Raw genomic sequence first — 20205 nt, forward strand, 5'->3', positions numbered from 1 at the left:
CTATGCTATGTCTGTGGGAAGCCGGGCCACTTGGTCAAGACATGCACGGGTAAAACAACGTGTCCGGTTTGTGCAGACGCTGGCCGGAAGCCGACCAACCACCGTGCCGGTTCTTGGGAGTGCTGGGTAGTGCCTTCTAGAAAATGGATAGACAAGGTTTTCGGGAGGGCACCAAATGTTTGCCTTGAAACAATCGGAAAAGACCCGCATAAGGTCGCGAAGAAAACTACACTTAGGACAGTGAAAGTGATCGAGAAGGAAAGGGTGCATGAAGACATGGAGGTGGAATATCGGGCATCTCAATAGGTCTAGAAGCAACAGAAGGCCCATAGACAATGACCTCTGCTGTTCTACAGATAAACCTGAACCATGCACGCAAGGCGCAGAAATTGCTGGAACAGCGCATGCGCAAGAACAGGGAAGAGATTGCGATCATTGCGGAGCCGTGGTTGGTTCCTCCTGGGGATAAGAAGTGGTTCTCATCCCTGGGAGAGACTCCACTCTCTGCGGTGCTTGTGGGTGAAGGTGGAAGACCCTGTCGCCTGGTGGATCGGGGCCGTTTTTACGTAGCCGTCAAATGGGGGGACTCGCTGGTAGTTTCAGTCTACTTTCCGCCCAGCAAGAACATTAACATGTTTTATAGTCTTCTTGATGAGCTCGAAGAGCTCTTAGGAAAATTCCCCGCTCACCCAGCGCTGGTGGCTGGCGACTTTAATGCCCGGTTCAACAGATGGGACCTGGAAGGCAGGAATAACCGCAGGGGTAAGTTGCTCTGCCTCTGGGCCAACAAAATGAACTTGGATCTGCTGAGCCAGGTTGGCTGTCCCACGTGCATTCGATCGCAGGGGTCGAGCGTTATAGATCTAACGTGGGGCACATCAAAAGCTAGCGCCCGCCTCTCGAACTGGAGGGTGGATAAGGCTGAGTCCTTGTCGGACCATTTATATATTAGATTTAACTATAGTCACAAGGCCACAGGGGTCCGAAATTCTCTCCCACAACATAAAAAGCCCCCTCGTTGGGAGGTTAACTCCCTGGATGAGGATTGCTTGGTCCTCATTTCAGGGAAGTGGACGAGTGAAACTATGTGCGAGGATAATAGGGCCAGTGCGGGCTGTGCAGACAAATTTGTGAAATGGGCACAGTCTACACTGAAACAAGCGTGCGACATGACCATGTCCCAGGTGAGGGGACAAACCAGCGGTAGTAAAAGTACTTACTGGTGTTCGGACAAATTAACGAACCTTAGGGACGTTGCGACGCCCACAGTAAGGAAAATTTCCAGAGTCAGGAAAAGGAAGAACAGGGAGGAAATAGTGCGGTTCTGGGCGCCCGGTTCTGGACACCCGATTCTGGACCCCCTAAGGAACGCAAAGAGGACATCGACTAAGGCTTCAAGGAAGCCAAGAAGAACTCCTGGAGAGATCTGCTGGACTTTATAGAGGATGATCCATGGGGCAGACCTTACAAATTGGTCTTGGGAAAACTCAGGCCTTATGCCCCATCAGTAACTGAAACCGTGGAAGATGAGGTACTGGAGAATATCCTCTCTGAATTATTCCCAGGAGGACCGGGAACTAATGAGCCGTAAGAACCTACACTCTCAGAGGTGACTATCTCTGCGGAGGAGGTCTTGGCTGCCGCCAGGAAAGGAAAAGGAAGGAAGGGACTGGATGGGATACCGGGTGTGGTTGTGCGTGCTGGGGAAACTATTCGAGCGCGTAGTTGTTGGCCGGATCAACAGCTTCTTAGAAGAGACTCGGACCCTGGCGCCATCGCAGTGTGGGTTTAGGACGGGCAGATCTACTGTAGATGCCGTCCTCGATGTTAAAAAATTTGTGGAGGCATCGACGCGGAACAGGAAAGTGGTTATCCTGGTGAGTCTAGATATCTCTAACGCTTTCAACTCCTTGCCGTGGGCCGTTTTCGTTAGGGCGTTGGAGCGAAAAAACTTTTCACGCTACCTGGTGAGCATCATCAGGAGTTATTTAGACAATCGCGCCATAACATATACAGACAGACATGGACGCGCCGTGGAAAGACAAGTGTATTGTGGGATCCCACAGGGATCCGTTTTGGGCCCTACGTTGTCGAACATTGCCTATGACAGTGTCCTTCGAACCTCGATGCCAGGTGGCTCCTGTGTTATCTGCTATGCGGATGACACGGCCCTCCTGTCATCGTGATGGGACCTGTCTCAGGCTATCATGAACATCGAGCGGGACTTGGACGTTTTGGTGGAGGGATTGAGTCTTAAAGTGGCGCCGCAAAAGACGGAGGCCATGGCCTTCCCTGCCTTTGCCTTCTGCAGACGCAGGAATGTTCCGCCCCCTAAGATTTGCCTTAGAGGGGTTTGCATAGTAATTAGAACCAGTGTTAAATACCTGGGCATAGTAATAGATTCAAGAATGTCGTTCAAGCCCCACTTCGAGGCCCTAATCCCTAAAGTGGAGGGTATCCTCCGGTCTCTTAGGAGGCTCCTTTCGAACCTTCATGGACCGGGGAGAAGAAGCGACGCCTTCTACAGCGGCGTGACCCACTTGGTGCTCCTTTATGGGGCGCCGGTGTGATGGCGCGCCGTCGTGGAAGACATGAGGATCGGGCGGGCTGTTCGGAGACTCCAGAGAAAGGTGGCGATCCGGGTGTATTGTGCTTATAGAACGGTCTCCTTCCACGCGGCTATGATGATTGCGGGGATTATTCCTCTCGTTCATCTAACACCCCAGCTGGCGGAGACGTATGCGGCTGTTAGGGACGCGGAGGAACCTGTTCCCCCGTGTACTAAGGCTGTATTGGATGCTTTTGCCAGAAGGAGGGCAATAGAAGCGTGGAAGGCTGAGGAACTTTGGCTCGCAAGAGCACCAGCAGTAACGGGAGTGCGTGAGAGGGCGGCTATTGCCGAATGGTTAGCCGAGTGGATTGGGAGGACGTTCTCTATCGGAACGACATTTTACATCACACAGCTGATGACTGGCCATAGCTGTTTCTCGGTGTACTTAAATAAGATCAGAAAAATTCCCTCCCGACGTTGTTTCCACTGCGGGGGGAGTGAGGATACGGCGGAGCACACCCTGGTCGACTGCCCGGCGTGAACGGATGCCAGGAATGAGCTGATCGGTGCGATGGGGAGAGGGCAGCTAACCCTTCCCATGATAGTCAGGGTTTCCCTGACTGTCCCGGGGGAATGGGCGGCCTTCCAAACCTTCTCAGGGCGGGTCATGCGTGCAAAGGAGGACGCTAAGAGGCGCAGGGAACGGACGCAAGAAGAAGGACGTATGAGTGAGCGTGCGGGTGTGTATGTAGACAGGAGTATGAACGATAGGCCGCATAGGAGAGTAGCTCCAGTGCGGCCACCTCGGGCAAGGCTCCGAGCGGCTCAGGCGGCGCCTGACTCACGCGTCGCTTCCCTCTTGGTGTTGTGAGTGTGTGTATACGAACGTGAATGGGCCTGGTCGGAGCACCATAGGGTGGGGATCGGGCCAATATGTTTGTATATAGCTAGGGAGTAATTGCGTCTCCGGGGGCTTGTGGGCCTCTGTTGAGTGCGCCGTATTTAGTTGCGGTATGAATGTAGATGAATGAATGAGAGCAAGGCGAATATCGGCCTGGCTCACTGAGGAGGGGTACTGGGCGAATTTGAAATACGCTTATGCGCGATACCGTCCACGCCCTCTCTCCTCAGCGTGTTAGTAATAAGTATTGGGAGGTTTTTTAGTCGGTAGGTGATCCGAACCCGAGAGGATGCTCAGGCCGGTTGAATCCGACACTCTCCTGAGTAGCGGGCTCAGGGGGCCTATGAAGGTTTTTCCTCCTGACGAAACAAAAAAAAAAAAAAAAAAGAAGTAGTTATAATCCGTGTTGAAGGAATGCGCTAGCTAAGTTTTATTTTCCAAAGGTATCATCTTGAGAGCGTGCTTATACTTTGTTAAAGGAAAGAGAGTAGTTATTTTTCTTAGAAGTAACAGTAATAGCAGAGGAATAAGAGAAGACTGAGAGAAAGAGAACGACTCGAAAATCTCTGGATTACGATTTATCTACGCGAAGATATTAAATTCCTCGATAGAGCTGGGACGAGGGGATAAAATAGTCGTGAGCATAATTTTCTGCACAAGTGAAAAGCGCGAGGGAGATATATATATATACATATAGAAGTAGAGAGAGAGAGAGACGCGTTGAGACGTTGAGATTTCTGCGAATTTCCGGATTTCGAATCTTTAAATTTGCTCCACTCGTTGAGAGGAAGACGATATACATAACTGATATCGCGAGAAAGAAAATTTAAGGTTACTCATCTCCGTTTTTATTCGATAGTTCGTAAAAAAACATAGGATCGAATACGATGATAGGAGATATAACAATACGCGATGCGATAATGCGTTTACTTTTATATTTTGCGTGTACTTTTTTTTTTTTTTTTTTTTTTTTCTTTAGTAGTTCGTAGTTCGATTCGATTTCGAGTTTCGAGACAAATTTATTCGGTATCGGTCCTATATTGTAGTTTTCTATGATTCTATGTAATCGAACGATTACAAGGGTAGAATTTACTAAAGTCGTATTAAGTAGCTTATGAAGATTATCGTTAGTTGGAAGGATCATAAAATAGTTAAAACGTTTCACGCTCGCAAGGATTATAAATCGAGTTTGGATAATGATACATAATGGATAGTTCGCCACCTCCATCCCACCCCATCCTCCCACCACTCTCCTCATTCCTCCTTTTATTTGGCTCTTGTTCATACTTTTGGTATAACCTGTTCTGCATAAAATAGGTGCGACCTGGGTGAGACCACCGGCATAACGATTATTCACGCTTACCGCCCTTTTGCGCGTTTCGCGTATTAAGTCCTTCGACGTGAACCGAATTCTACTTTTTGAACGTGGCTACGAGACTTTCTTTCCTCGGCAACCATTTTCTCTTTCTCTCGTTGAAATTTTTCAGCACGTATTTCGCGAGTCCTCTGTGTGTGTGTGTGTGTGCGCGCGCGCGCGTGTGTGTGGTCTGGCTGCGAGTAACGATAACGTTTCGAAAACTTTAATATATCTCGTCGAATGATTTGCGATCGTAAATGGGTTGCGTCTGGGTTGCGAAAAATCTTCCTACCTATATCCCCGATGCCTTTTAATACCCCTCGACCGTCCTTTCTTCTCGATTTACTACGAGAAAGCTTGAGAACGAAGGACACGTTTTTCATCCTTCCATTTTCCCACTCAGGTTAGATCCCCAGCGTATGTTCGCTTCGGGGACTTCCGCCTACGCGATATGCGACAACAGAGTAGTCGAGGGAAGGAAGTTTTCAAGAAAAGAAGCCGATTAAGAGCCAAGCTAGGAGAGAAAGACAAGGAGCGTGGTAAACGATAAGGACTTTCCGAAATCCAGCAGCGAACTCTAGTTGGCGCATTTGCTTCTTGGTATACACCGCGAGCCTCGCTCTTCGTTTTTCTTTTTTAACTTTACTTTTTGACCTTCTTTTACACTCGACCGCACCCTCGCTTCCACCTTCCTTTCCCACCCTACTCTACGAACTTCTTTCCCTTCCGCTTTCTCTTTTCTTTTCCCTGCAAAACCCTTGAGAAAAGCGTCTTCCAAATTTTCATATATTATGCGAGTACTAGACATTGTCGACCGAGCCGAGCGGATGCATTTTTATCTTTTATTCGACGACTTTACCAATTTCTTTTTCTTCCTTCTTCCTCCCACGCTACTCATCGAGCAGCCATTTTTCGGTAGGATGCTTTTACGTCTTTGAGCTTTTGTTCGAAAGAGATCCCCAATTGCTGACGTAAGACGATTTATTTTGTCGAGCCCGAGTGCTATTTTCAAAAGAGATTGTCGATTTCCAGGGTGGTCGTACGATCCTACCAAGAGTATAAAATAGTTTAGAAGGTGCTTCTGGATTTCTGAATCTCGACGATTATACATATATCGATCTTGATTTTCCGTAGTAGCTACGAAATAGAGAGAGGCAGACAGAAAGAGAGAGAGAGCAAAGTCAAATCGAATGTAACACTGGCTGCGCGATAGAAAAGGAAAGAAATAACAGAAGGTTCTGCCTGCGTTAAAAATATTCTATGTAGATTTACGATTTCCTCGAATATCTTGTCTGATATTCCGTGTTCCATTCCTCTTCCCTTTACTTACGTAGCATCTACGCTCTCGAGAGCTAACGGAATTGAAAACATAAAGCTTTCGCAGCGCCATTCGATTTATTTCTTCCGAAGGAATCTCTTCCCTTCCCGACAATTATTCGAAAGAGATATCCGGTAAAAGAGCATAAACAAGAAAAGAAAAAAAGAAGAAGCACAAAACGTATCTTCTATCGGTGTGTAATTTTGATAATATATTCCCGCGTACAGGGGCATAAAAGCATTCAGTTTGCGTCCGAAAGGTGGCTCGAATACACCCTCCGATTTTCCTGATCAACGGCGCCACACCTGTTGGAGATGTTTCTCTCATGGCCAAGGCGAAGTAACGCGGAAATTGATTCAGAAGGTCATCAATCAAAAGTTGCGTTTTCTGGCCCGTCTGCCTTTTCTTCCTTTATTCGCGTTTTCGCAGCGTAACACGGCGCAGAAAATTCTCTCTCTCTCTCTCTCTCTCTCTCTCTCTCTCCTCCACTCTTTTCTCGTCTCCTACTTTATAGGTTTAGGACGATCAAATAACATAACTCTTGATGCGAAAACATTGACAATTTTTCCAAAGAGCTTCCCAATATAATAGCGATCTATTTTTGCTAATGTTATGGAAATGAATCGTTCTAATTGTAAATGGATAATCTGGCCATTCTCTCTTATTGGATTCTCCTCGTTTGAGTTGCCCCATTGCCGCGGACTGTACATCGATCCAAAGCTCTCGGAACTTTACATTCGGAATCGCCGATCGGAATTTCACGATATCAGAATAATTCGATGCTATCGTCGTCGGTAGAATAGAATTAATCTTCCTCTCCCGTCTTTTCGGCGAACAAAGACGGGGGTCAGTATTGAAACGGAAAGATTTCCTGTGACATTATTAAACGCGTATCCGAAAGATTATCGATTAAGGAAAAATTCTGGTGTAACAGATGCAAAGAAAGGCTGAACTTTGGATGTATGATATTATTGCGCAATTTATTACAGGATGTCTATAGAGAGAGAGAGAGAGAGAGAGAGAGTCGTTGAAATTATTTTTTAATATCCATTACACCAGACATAAAAATGGTCGATCGTTAAATTCCTCGTGTTTTTGCTCGAAAGAATTATCTTTGGGTAAAAAGCAATTATATTAGCCATGAATTTAATATCTGCCGAGCGACCTTGATTGCGAGTCGGATGCATTCACCTTTCTCTCATCGTTTCGTTCATAGCTTTTTTTACGGTGCGTGCTCGTCCACTTTTTGTTTTTTCCTTTCTCGTTGCATTTCTCGTTCGATGTACGTAAATTTAGACAGATGTTCACTATGTTTTCAATCGAATCTAACTGGCAGGAATGTAACTCTGCAGTTTTCTGTCAACTTTTCTTTTTTTTCTCTCTTCTCTCTCTCTTTTTTTATAACACGTTCGTCAAATTGGTCGTTATTATTTTTAGTTTACGAGGAAAAATAAACAAAACTGTGTGTGTGTTAGTAAAAATGACAATTTCGAGCAATGGTACGAGAAAAAATGTGAAATCCATTATTTAGACAAGTATGATAGGTTTAGCGTTAAACATTGCTCGTTCTAGCGGACATAACGCACTGATATTCTCTGCCAACTAAGTTTTGTCCTCCGGAAGGTTCTTCGGTTACTTGTTAGGCGCGGTTAGAGGATGTCTTTACCCTCTTTTACTCGTCGAATTTACTTCCTCTTACTTTTATTTCGCCGAAATAAAAGCTTTGAATCTTTTTCCTTTAGTTCTGCTTTTCCTTTTCCATCGGTCTTTGACGATAAGAACGGGAGACGACACTGTTAGCAGTAGTGGCAATGGCGATGGCCGCCGACGTTGGCTGCCCCGGTACTGCAGCGTCGAAAAGAAACTTTTTCGTCGGTTAGCGTAATTACATTAAATATGTAAATCTGCAGGCTGCGTCGATGTGGGTCCATCGGTCGAAGTATAACTTTTTTCCGAGTATTACTATCTCGCGAGAAACGAATTTCCGTCACGTTCGATTGGAATTTTTCTTTTTCTTATTTCATAGACTTTTTTTTCTCTTTATTGTTCTCTCTCTCTCTCTCTCTCTCTCTCTCTCTCTCTCTCACTCGCTCTTTCTTTCTTTACTTCTCTTTCTTCGACTAACTTCATTGTCTCTTCCTATTCTCCAGAGAGCTTCAACGCGATCGTAGCGATTGTGTGTCTATGTAAACGTTAACGAGTTTATCGTGTAGCCAAGTTTCATTAATGTCATGGTTATTTATTTAAATAGGAAAAGAAGAGAAAAAATCGTGGGAAACGAAAGGATATTGGACGTTTCGAAGAAATATTCAAATCGAATCTGGCAATGATAACGAATCCTCTATATATCGTTCGAAAATTTTCATTTAACCGAATGATATATATTTCCTCGTAACCGTCGGAAAGACACAAAGTGTCTTTGAAGAAGAAAGACGATTCTAAGGTTATTCGAAAATATCACAGATACAGGGAGAAACGCTTTATTATACCCCGTGGAATACAAGGCGTTATTCGACAAAATTAGATCCGAGAGAGTCGAGACTTATAAATCAATTCTGAACGCTCACAAAGTTTATCAAACTTAACATCCCTCTTAAGGAGTTCACTCGGCTAGTAGTACGTCGTCCCACTTCTCTTTCTCGTTAATAAATGGAACGCGGTTAAGAAAGTTTACGAGATTAACGAATACGATACACCATAGAGATAGATCAATCGAATCTGCGAACCTAGCGTACAAACTATAAACGTCGTATAATGGAAAACTTTCGATGCCTAGGACTCTGTTAAATTCGAATAGCGACTTGGTCGAGGAATAAGATAACGTTGAAACGATTGTAACAGATTTCATCGAGTCAATCAATTAGGCTAATTAGTTTCCAACATATCCTATAATATAGGATAATAACGTATGGCGAGAAGGAACTTTGGGTGGAACGATGTAAGCGCGCTTTTCGAAGAGAACTTTCAAATATGATTTATTAGCGGAGCACTAGAGTAAAGGGTCGCGGAGGAACTTTTTGTTCTCTCTGGAAGCACGGTTGAGGTGCGAAAACCGTAGTTGATACTAAAAAGTGGAAGGACAATAGTTTTCCTACGTAACGTTCGTTTTTCCGTTGAAGTATCCTCCGAAAACTCGGCCAATTTTTCCGTGTGCTCGCTCGGAATGTATTTCTTTTCTCTGCTTTTTTTTCTCTCAATCCCCTCCCTTCTATTTCTTTTTTTTTTTTTTTTTTTTTTTCCCTTTATTTCAGTTCTATCGTTTATCGTTATTAACAATAAGACGCGATCACATTCGATGTTAATGCGTAGTTTTCATGCTTCGGCATTGCGTCCGAACGAATTTCAAGCGGATGTTTCGGATTTTACTGGGAGTGCGAAGTATCAAAAACCGCACGGTCGATTCGTTCTCGAACGCGTGCACGCGCACACGTGCGACTCCCATGTATGTACACCGAAATATAATAATTCGGGACGACCGTCGAGTACTAGATGCGTATCTATTTTAACGTATACCACATGCATTGCCGATTCGCACGATACGACTTTACGTTATTGTTAATATTTATTACTCCCAGTAGTCTCCTAATTCCAGGGAAAAGTAGCTACCATGTTATGTTTACGACTACTTGCAAAGGATAAGATCGAATCTTGGAAATTGGCAGTGGTGCGACAATGCATTATAGAGAGAGAGAGAGAGAGAGAGAGCACTTGGAATAGTCTCTCTTTCTCTTTTCCTTCCTCCCTGTATTTCTTGGTACAACTTGTGATCGATAAATTTGTCCACGGACGACTTAGTCCATTAGAATCCAGTCGAGCGTTTATCGACACTTTCGCGTCTTCACGCCGGACTTTGAACGATAAACGCTACTCGTTACGGATTTAAATTCGCGCGTAAAATTGAGATTTGAAGAATTTCCTCTTGTATATCCATTTCTTGTTAGAATAGTGTCAAGCTCCCTTTTGAACATTCTATTGAGGAAAAAGAGTACATAGAAAGCAAAAAAAAAAAAAAAAAGAAAGCAAAAGAAAAAGAGAGAACAAAAAAAAGGGCGACTCACCGTCATGGTCGAAGCCTCACATGGTCCCACCGTTGGTGAAAAACACGTTCAGTCCAGAAAAGGGCTTGATACTCGTGCTTGTTAGCCATTCGCCATGATTCTTTGATGTGGTCCTTTTTTTCTTTCTTTCCTTCTTTTTTTTTCCAAGGGATAAAAATAGATAAGAGAAATCAAGAGAGCGGGAGGTAGAGAAGGAGAGAGAGAGAGAGAGAGAGAGAGAGAGAAGATTCAAAGAGCAGCAGGAGCAAACGAGAGCTCTATCACTATATCGTAAACGCACACCGTAATATTTTCCCTCCTTCAGCGTTTTCCTTAGATTCGTTAGCACGCGAGAGAACGATTACGTGGCCACGTTGACTCTTCGCGTGATTTCACTTGATTTAGATGGGAGAAAATATTTTCGACCTAAAAACAGGACGATTATTACCCGTCTATCGTCGTAGTAGGATGTGTTTAAAAAATTGAGCTAATATTCGTATGTACAGATCGACGAGGAAAAGTAATGATAAAGAAGATGAAAGTCACGTTTCTTCGTCGATATTGTTCGTTTTTCTTCGAGGAAGTTCCGTAGTTGTAGGGTAGTAGAAAAAGGGTTACGAGGTCGTCGTCGTCGTCGTCGTCGTCGTCGTCATCGTCGTCGTCATCGTCGTCGTCGTCGTCGTCGTCGTCGTTGCACGCAGTCTTTCTTTAAGCTCGTCTAGTCGAGAAGAGATGCTCGACCGTGGCCCGGCAGCCGGCGACTGGCTGCTGCTAGAAGGCTCGCAAGCTCGAGCCAGTCGACCTGGCTAGGCGCAAGCTCTCTCCCTGCTACTCGCCCACCAAAGCTGTCTCTCTCTCTCTCTCTCTCTCACGCTTTACTCTCCCACGCGAGCAGCCTCCCGTCGTGTGAGAATTTCTTCGCCGTGTCACCGCGAAAAATGTTCTCCTTTTCTCATCCTTCCTACGGCTTACGCGAACGAGCTCTTTCACTGACCCCACTAATATTTTTCTCTTTTTGTATTCTCTGAGTATGTGCTTTGAATGACTCGCCGAAGGATCCCAAGGTAGTATCAACTATAATAGAAAAATATTCGTCAAGGTGTTAATTGAACTCAATAAAATGATTATTAAGACGATTATTACAAGCGCGCGCGTATATATAAATAGATAGATAAACACGTTTATTACCTACTTGTAGTAGCAATCTTTTATAGGAGTTAATCGGCGTTACGTTCATTGTCGGATGTTTACTCGTTAAGAAGATAAATATACGTAAGGATTTTTCATTGATAGAAAAATGACACTAGCTTTTATATTTACCTTTAAGTAGATAATATTTATGTGTAGTATGCGTGTATATATTAGCGAAAAGAGGAGGTCGTCGTTAATTACACCGTGCTTTGGTTTTCCAGCTGGTGGCACAAACGATATTCAAGAATGAGCATCCTTATTACGATCAATATGCGATCTCACGAATAATGATCCGTCCGACAAATAGCTCCAATACTTACCTATACCATTTAAGTCGCGTTCGAATATTCGATCTCGTTATTATTATTAAATAGCGAACTCGAGTAGGCGATGAATATAATTATATAATGGCTTGGTAAATAATGGGAAAACTTAATGACGCATTCGAAGTGGCACAAAAGGGACGACGCGCAAATACAACATTATTCCAGTATATCTCTACTTCTCATATTTGGAGGTGAATTTTCGTAAAGTACGACAGAGAGATGATGATAGCGGAGCGGTAAATAAAGTACGGTATATTGTCGGAGCGCGATGATATTCGCCGTTTCCCGTATCGTCGAGAATTCTTTTCTGGAAATACGTAACTGTCGGCCCTCCTAATGTCTTCGCATCTAGCATAGTCTCGTGTACGTATCTAGAGAGATATTGCTCTATACGTATGACCATCGAAACATTTCAGACTTCAACTTTAACGTTCCTTCGACGGTCATTATACGATCGCGTTATATTTTTCTTTCATTTTTCTTTTCCATCTCGTATACTCGGACATTTTCTTATCTCTTTCTACGAGTTTAGAACGAAGGCTAAAAAACATAATTCGTTGGAAATATATTAAAGCCGGTAGGATATAAATAAGGGAATATACGGATTTTAGATTCATCGTAACAACGCTATCAGTCGCACAAATATTTGTTCATTTATTGATTACATGAGACGGTATATGTTACCTATATCAATCATCGATAAGCTAACCGCATCATATACATAACTCGGTCATATGCTAAATAGTCTTTGGATATATCTATATATCGTATTTCTGACAGGATTGTGATTTTTCGAGTGGAATAGATGTAGGGTGGGAGGAAGTATTACCGTAGAGGAAAATGCCAACCTTGACCGGGATATGTGTCCTTCGACCCGTGCCGCTTATATCGACTATACCCTATCAGCTGGCTCGAATATCCAGTATCTATACTATAGAATATAGAGACGTATTATAGCTCATTCTCTTTTCACATTTTCTTTTGCTTCTTTCCATCTCCCTTTGGCTTTTACCGACGTCATCGTCTTCGCCGTTGCGGTTCTTTGTCCACCGACCGTTTTCCATCCACGTCTTCTCCTATTTAGTTTACCGCATAGCTCACCGCATTGTCGTTACTCCACTACCACGATCATCAGTCTCACTTTGTCTTTCGTTTATTCCTTTTCATTTATTTAATCTCATCTTTGTCGAAAGCTCCTTGGAAGATGGTTATACCTCGAGTTTAGCAACAACCATCGTTCTTCTTCTCCTCCTTTTTCTTCTATCATCATGAGATAAAGTATATTCCAAAGTATTCGTCATTTTCCATAGCTAGTAATTACATTCCTTTGTTCTCGCTTGATGTTTTATATCTTTTCCTCTAATTTTTTTTATCATAATAAACTTTACGTTTCTGCTGAATATGCGGCTTTTATTTTAATTCAGAGCTCTATGTACACACATATGTGTGTGTATATATATATATATATATATATATATATATATATATATATATATATACATATACATGATTTACGCACGTGTGTATGTTTGTTTTAAAAGCGCGCTTATGTTAGATAGCGATAAAAATCTACTTTTGCACTTGGCTGCGAGTAGAAATAAGAGAGAGAGAGAGAGAGAGAGAAACGGAGAAAAAAGATTCTGGACAAAGTGCTGAGAGGAAACAAGTCCTTATCTTTGTTTACCGTCTCATAGTTGCAGCCAACTCAGTCTCCCCACCTTCTCTACGATTCATACGGATTGGCAGAGTTTCTGTGATCCTGATATCCTGCAGTAATACCAAAGATCCAGTGGTGGCTCTCTCCGCAGGCGCAGTATATTCTGCTTCTCTCTCCCTCTCTCTCTCTCTCTCTCTCTCTCTCTCTCTCTCTCTCTCTCTCTCTCTCTTTTCCTGTCCCCAGCGTCGTCCGGCAACATGATCTAACTTTCGTGAGATCGCGCAACAAGGGATAAGCCGTGGAGCATCCACTCCGCCAAAAAGATTTAGGACTGCGGCTGGGTCACGGCAACTTGCCAGTGACCTCAGGATTGCGTAAAGCCTATGTACTAGCACCGCCACCACCACCACCACCACCACTATCGACATCATCATCGGCAATGAGATCGGCAGACAGCAGCATTACCGTGATTGCTGTCTGTCCCAGGAAACGTCCACTTATCACCGCGTTTCATTTCTTTTTGGCATCCTCCTAAAGAATTTCACGATTTCCGCGTGACTGCGATTCCTCGTCTCTCGTCTCGTTAAAATTTCAACGATTTACGACGCATTTCATATTTCGCGCCGTAGACAAAATTGCAACTTTTCTAAGCTCTAAGAATTTTCCTCGCTCTTTTTAAGGATTAATTCCTACGGAGAATACTTTTATATCGGATTTACATCGGTAACAATTCGGCTTCTCGATTTTCGAACTAATTAAGATATCACGAATTAATCGGCAATGGGAAATTTCAAGAAACTTTGAAAAGTTCTGTCGATGTCTCCCACACCTTCTTGGTGCCCATAGCCTATTTATTAGTCTGTGGGTTGGATAGATTCCAGTGGTTCGACAGTCACTTAATTAACGACTTCTAACGATCCTCTTGATCATTGATAGAGGGTAACCCTCCTGAAATGACGTAGAATAATGAACGGCCACTCGATACTTGGACTTTAACATCCTTTATCGGTTTCGCACCCCCTTTAAAATGGTGCCACGTAGCGCGTACTCGGTGCTTACGATAGTAGTAACTCGAGAGTGTCGCTTTCGAACGAAAGATCTCTCTCTCTCTCTCCCCCCTCCCCCCCTCCCTCTAACACTTCTTTCTTAGCGCGTTCGAGATAGGAAAAGTCTTGAAAAGGTCGCGAAAAGGGTTAGGGTAAAGTTCTCGTGGCTCATTGTTCGCCTCTCGTTCTCTAGCTCTCCGTGGTTCTTTGTACTTCGAAGGAACGTATGATCTCTCAAGACGAACGACAACGTCTTCGGTCTTGATCTATCGGCTTTAGAAGAAGTATCTACGACGACGAAGAAAAAGAAGAAGAGGAGGAAAATCACGAAGATTCATGAGCTACTAGCTTTTTGGTCATCCATTCGTTTTATCGTCCAAAAGAGACCGAAATCGAGACGGCCGGTATCCGAGAGGAATTCGAATGGTGAACGTGTCCTCGATGTATCTTTATCCCTTTCTCTTTTCTTCGCTCGACCGACCGAAAGGAAAATTTAAAAACCTATACAAAGATATTTTTCCATCGGTCTTGCGTCTTGCGTTGTCGCCGACATCTTTCACAACACACGTTGAATCATTTTCTCACGGACCTTTATTTTTTTTTTTCTTCTCTTTTCTTTTCCTTCTTCTTTTCCTTCTTCCCTCTTTCTTCTACCTTTTTACTTCATTCTTAAGGATTTTCTTGTCCCTTTCGTTCGCGCCACGTTTTTACCCAGCCAGAAACTCCCGCAGCTAGCTTCCTACCTCGAGTAAAAGCGAGCTGTATATCCTTCTCGTCTTTTCTCCCTTTTCTATCTTTGTTTTTTATTTTTTTTTCTTCTCTCTTTTTTTTTTTTTCTTACACGGTCGGCAAATTAATGACACTCGTTTTCTCCTCGTATGGTTAAAAAGGGATGGAGGAGTGATGGAGAGAAAGAAAGGAAAAAAGAGAGAGAGAGAGAGAGCGCGCGTTTCAAAGATTTTCCTTCTTCTTTCTTTTGTCCCTTTTTTTCCACTGCGCAAACCAAAGATACGAAACGATCCCGTCGACGTGGATAAATATTTGGTTCGTGAAAGAGGTGAGCTAAAACCGAGAGGGTAAATCATTCCGTCGTGTTTATAATAATGTCGAGAGTTCTGATTTCGGGTGAATAGGAAATAACGTATGAACGAAAATTAGTCAAAATTTCGTGCGTTCGAACGAATATAACAGACGTCGTATAACTTGGAAAAAGTATATTTAATAATCTAGAAATATGCGATTAGACTTAGGGCGATGGTATGTCGATAGAAGGCGAAGATCCATAGTTCGCATAGATTCGTCAGCGGCAGTAGAACGTCAGGCGATTTCTCGATACCTATCGAGAGCGAGAGCGCGATCCGCTTGCATAATCGTCATAGTCGAGATATCTTTCGTGTAAGGTTCCCTTACGAAGCTTTCGAGGAATTGATATGTAGAAATCTACGATAATCAAGTACAGCTTTTTTTTTATCTCTACGTACATGGACGTATTATTGATACGTAACAATGATTGAAAATGACGAGATAACGTTGCTGTATTCTATTTTTATATCATGCAAATCAATTATCTTTGAACGGCATTTATACCGATCTACTCATTCGAAAATCTTTGATTTATGTTAGAGGTAGATACATTATTCCTATCTATAAAATCATAACGGGAGATGGTATCCATTCGAATGAGTCATTGTAGGACGTAAATCTATAAATCAATTCTTTAACGTGCAGATTCCTTTAATCCGTAAAGATCGAATTTCTTATACGTATTATATATTTACAATCCCTCTTCGTTTAGGATTTCATTCATTAAAAATCGAATCCATTAATAAATTATCGTCGTTCGATTTATTTCGAAGATAACTGCATGGTGTCGTGGAATTTGGTCGTTTTATTAATAAACATTCGTTTATTAATAAACGTTCGTTAAAACTTGCAAAATATTTCATAAATTACCATATTTGTTTGATCCATCGTCGTTTCTCGTATTTATACTATATATGACGTAATATACTACATTTATAGAACATTTTAATATTCAATTGGAAATCTTCAGATTGCCATATATGTGTATATATAATAGTAGTTATCGCATCCCATTCATTGGCTTTGATACTCGTTAATAAATGAAAATTGATCGAAAGTTTACTTACTTGGGGCATTGTCCGTGACATATAACGTACGTCATGTAGGCAAGTGTCGGGTCAAGCCTCCTTGGAACGATTTGCAAGCCTCTCACTCTTCCCCTTCCCAGTGGCAAGAAACTATGGCAAACGAAGAGACGGAGTCAGAGAGAACGAGTGAGAGAAAGAAACATAACACGAGCCGGTGTGTTGGGATAAACGATAGAGTGGGGAGGAAAAGAGAAAGAGAGAGAGAGAGAGAGAGAGAAAGGTTATAATCCTGGAAATCGAGAGCGAGGAGAGTGAAAGAGAGAAAGAGAACACGCCTCTCTCTTTCTTTTTCTCTCTTCCGAAGTCTCGAGACTCGAAGTATGTCTTCTCGGTGAGAAACTCGTCAGTATCTCGGTGACTTCCATCTGGTAAATAGCACGAATCTTGTTCTCTAGAAATCGAACGGTGATCGCGCGTGTGCCTGGGAGCAGGTTTTACTCGCGCGTGTATATTTGGTACGTCAACGAGAAGTGGACTAACGAATAAGAGGGAAGAGGCGGTGGAGGAGGAGGAGGAGGAGGAGGAGGAGGAGAAGAAGAAGAAGAAGAAGAAGAAGGAAAGGAACTCGATTCTCAACGAAGCTACGTCGATTAACGCGATAAAAATCTCTACGTGCACGATTCAGTGAATAGAAAACATCGATAATACGTGTGGGGGCACGCTTCTTCGAAACGTACGTTTAAGATTTTCTTTTACTTCTTTTATTTTTTCTTCCTTTTTCCTCCCTTCCCCTTTTAATTCTTCGTTCCCTCGTTTTCATCTTGCTCGACGAAACGATTCCTTTTAATAAAGAGAAACGAGCCATCGTCATTTATCTTGCCGCTAATACTCTCCAAGTGTTTACTTCTTCTCTTCTTCTTTTACTTCTACTTCTCGTATTTACATTAGAAAAGGTTTCGAAGCTTCTCGTCTCTTATCGTTCGAGACGATCGTAAATTCAGTAAAACGCGACATTCGTTGTTTTCTCCTAGAGCGGTCGTGATCGATGGCGGTGGCGTTGATTGGAAAGAGAGCGAGAGCGAGAGCGAGAGCGAGAGAGAGAGAGAAAATGGTGGAAAAGCGTTGGAAAGATAGATAAAGAGAAGTTGCATAAGTGCTCTTTATACAAAACTTTCTAGCGGTCTTTTAAAGCGGTCGTGCAAGAGAAGAAGAACGTGAAATTAGCGCGAATTGAAATTCGAAAACCTCAAGTGTGGTTTGCCGGTGTGTGCGTAGCAATAAAGCGTAGGCGTGTGGGATTTAATCCGACGTGCAAATATACTGGCTTCGCCATGTTATGTTACGCGAAACGCTCGGCGGACTAATCGGGAGGAAATAATTTGTTTGGACAAACCGGTGTTACGTAGGTTCTGATTGGTCGTAGGTGATCGATCGATCTCTCTCCTCGTTTGCACTATGTGTACAGGAATATTAGGTGTACTCTACTACCTGTCTACCGATTAATGTACATAGCTAATCACTTCGATCGACATTCTTCTAACTAAATTAGAAAAAAGAAAAAAAATATATCGTTTCGTTCTTTTAAAGCGAATTAACGACTTTATCACTTTAGCCTCGGAAATTTGTCTCTTTTCCTTTCGTTTTTCATCGAATGCAAAAGAAATATTAAAACGTGTTGTTTACTTTTTAACGTAGGACATTGAGTTCGTTTACGCAAGACTATTCGTGTTCAAAGACAATCGCGTGTATTCAGTATCCAGGTACCTACTAGCGATCACCTTTAAGATTCCACCTTGTAAAAATGTCTCCTTTCGTGTCGCGCTTTCTTCGACGTGCGCACAAGAGTGCGAGAGAGAGAGAGAGAGAGAGAGAGAGAGAGAGAGAGATCCGTTTCGTAACGCTCTCGTCTAACCTACTTAAAGTAATTCGTCCTTTTGTCCCAAGAATAGCCGTTCGAGTAGATAGGATAGACGAGTCTATGCAAATTTACTTTTTGATTAGGTCGAAAAACATCGTTTCACCATAAAACCAAGTTTCGTGTATTGCTTGTCCCAAGAAAAAAATAGTACATTATTATTATTGCGGTTACTATTATTATTATTATTATTATTATTATTATTATATCAAATTGATCGATTGAGTTGCAATTTGCGGAGATTATAAAATTTCCATGTGCAAAGTTCGCGAGGAGCTAGTTTCGTTAGTGTCCTTCGAAACGTTGCATCACGAACAGCATAACTGGATCCGCGGAACGAGTTTCACATAACGGCCAACTCGAGACTCGACTTCTCTCAAGAATGTACTTTGGAATCTCAATGATTTATAGGTTTTATTAGATCGAATATCATCGTGGATCACTTGTGAATTCCAAAAGACAAACGTACGAGAAAACGTGTCGTAGTTGGATCAAAGCCATTTTCGCAAAGTTCCTGCGAAATCGAAGGTAGGGGTGGTATAATTCATATAACCGAGCTGACGTATCTTATATTCTCGATAGAGCTCGTAAAATATTCCAATTCATTTAGAAAATCGACAGCCTTGGTTTTAGTACTTTTAGTATTTCGTTCGTGCCCGATAATTCGTCGTTGGTAACGATCATTATTACGAGTATTACGGCGAGTGAAAGTAAGATCATTTCGTGGCGTGTTTGCCCTTATGGCCGATGAAGAGATGCTCGTCCAAGCAAATCGCGATATCGTGCGCGAGAGAGAGGGTATGTTGGAAGGAGAAGGGGAAACATGCACGATTAGTGTGTGCGGCTGGACAATCGAGTAGATCGCCTAGCAATACCGCGACCTATCGATCGGCGAACAAACGAATTTATCGAACATTTGCCTGCTAATTCACCTATGCAGCATGCCGCATAATCCAGTTACGTTGTCGAAACCACAGGAATTCGCGGATAGGCACCTGCTCTCGCTTCGAGACCTCGCTTTAGTAGTAGTCCAAGCTTCTATATTGGGATCTGTGCATGCACGATAATATGTTTGCAATGTGCCTCACTGACCTACCCGGATGAACGAAGAAAAAAGGAAGACGAGAAACGACCCTTTCTATTTATATTATATCATATTATTATATTTCCAGACGCGCTATTATATGGATATAATATATAATATATATTATATCCATATAATGTGCATATACGTGGTGCGTGTGAGAAGCGCGCCGTATACTTGTACACCCGGAATAAGCATTACCGGCAGCCTGCGTAATATATTTACTACGGTCCACAATGAGTAATACGTAATGCACGATATAATACCATGTATAATATATAACTTGCATAGTACATAGGGTATAACGTGTAGGGCACAGGAAATGCCATTAATCCTTTGTACTCTAAATTCTTTTTTCATAATCCGTCAACATTGTTCCCCATCGAAAAATAATGTAACGTTAAAGTTTCGACCCGGAAGCAATATAGATGATGGCGCTTAAAACTATAATACGTATAACAATGAATCAAATTGTATCTCGATCCATCTCCTTTCCGAGATGTTGCAACGACAACAGGAGGAGTTTGCTGTAACGAGCATTTGCGGCTTGAATATTTGCCTGGCAATTTGCTTAAGGACGAAATGTGTGAACCTGCATCGTCGTTAACGTTATCGGCTATGTGCGTTGTTGGTTGTAACGTGCGAATGCAGAGAATCGTATACAAGGCCATTATCGTGACGAGCGAATCACATCTAGTCGCGTTTCTAACT

At 42.7% G+C, this 20205-nt stretch overlaps 2 protein-coding genes across 11 annotated transcripts in view; one reads left to right on the forward strand and one right to left on the reverse strand.

Moving 5' to 3' along the window:
• LOC124423782 (dipeptidase 1-like) overlaps positions 1-11189 on the reverse strand; it is a 64724-nt gene extending 53535 nt beyond the window's left edge. The window contains exons 1-2 of one of the 2 annotated variants that reach the window (XM_046961974.1): positions 10711-11189; positions 10186-10590 (exon numbers count right to left, since the gene is read on the reverse strand). In XM_046961974.1, the coding sequence (XP_046817930.1) occupies positions 10186-10191 (6 nt within the window). In that variant the 5' untranslated portion in view covers positions 10192-10590; positions 10711-11189. Of the gene's footprint in view, positions 1-10185; positions 10591-10668 lie in introns of both variants that reach the window. The other variant, XM_046961973.1, reaches the window with a different exon arrangement.
• Positions 1-20205, forward strand: part of LOC124423781 (low affinity immunoglobulin epsilon Fc receptor-like) — a 72246-nt gene that overhangs the window by 3574 nt on the left and 48467 nt on the right. For 2 of the 9 annotated variants that reach the window (XM_046961963.1, XM_046961962.1), the window contains exon 4: positions 77-762. The exons of 2 other annotated variants lie outside the window; for them this stretch is intronic. In XM_046961963.1, the coding sequence (XP_046817919.1) occupies positions 336-762 (427 nt within the window). In that variant the 5' untranslated portion in view covers positions 77-335. 5 more of the 9 variants (XM_046961968.1, XM_046961966.1, XM_046961967.1 and 2 more) reach the window with 5 other exon arrangements.

The sequence above is a fragment of the Vespa crabro genome, chromosome 4 (assembly GCF_910589235.1).
Source record: "Vespa crabro chromosome 4, iyVesCrab1.2, whole genome shotgun sequence".
Taxonomy (NCBI): Eukaryota; Metazoa; Arthropoda; class Insecta; order Hymenoptera; family Vespidae; genus Vespa; species Vespa crabro.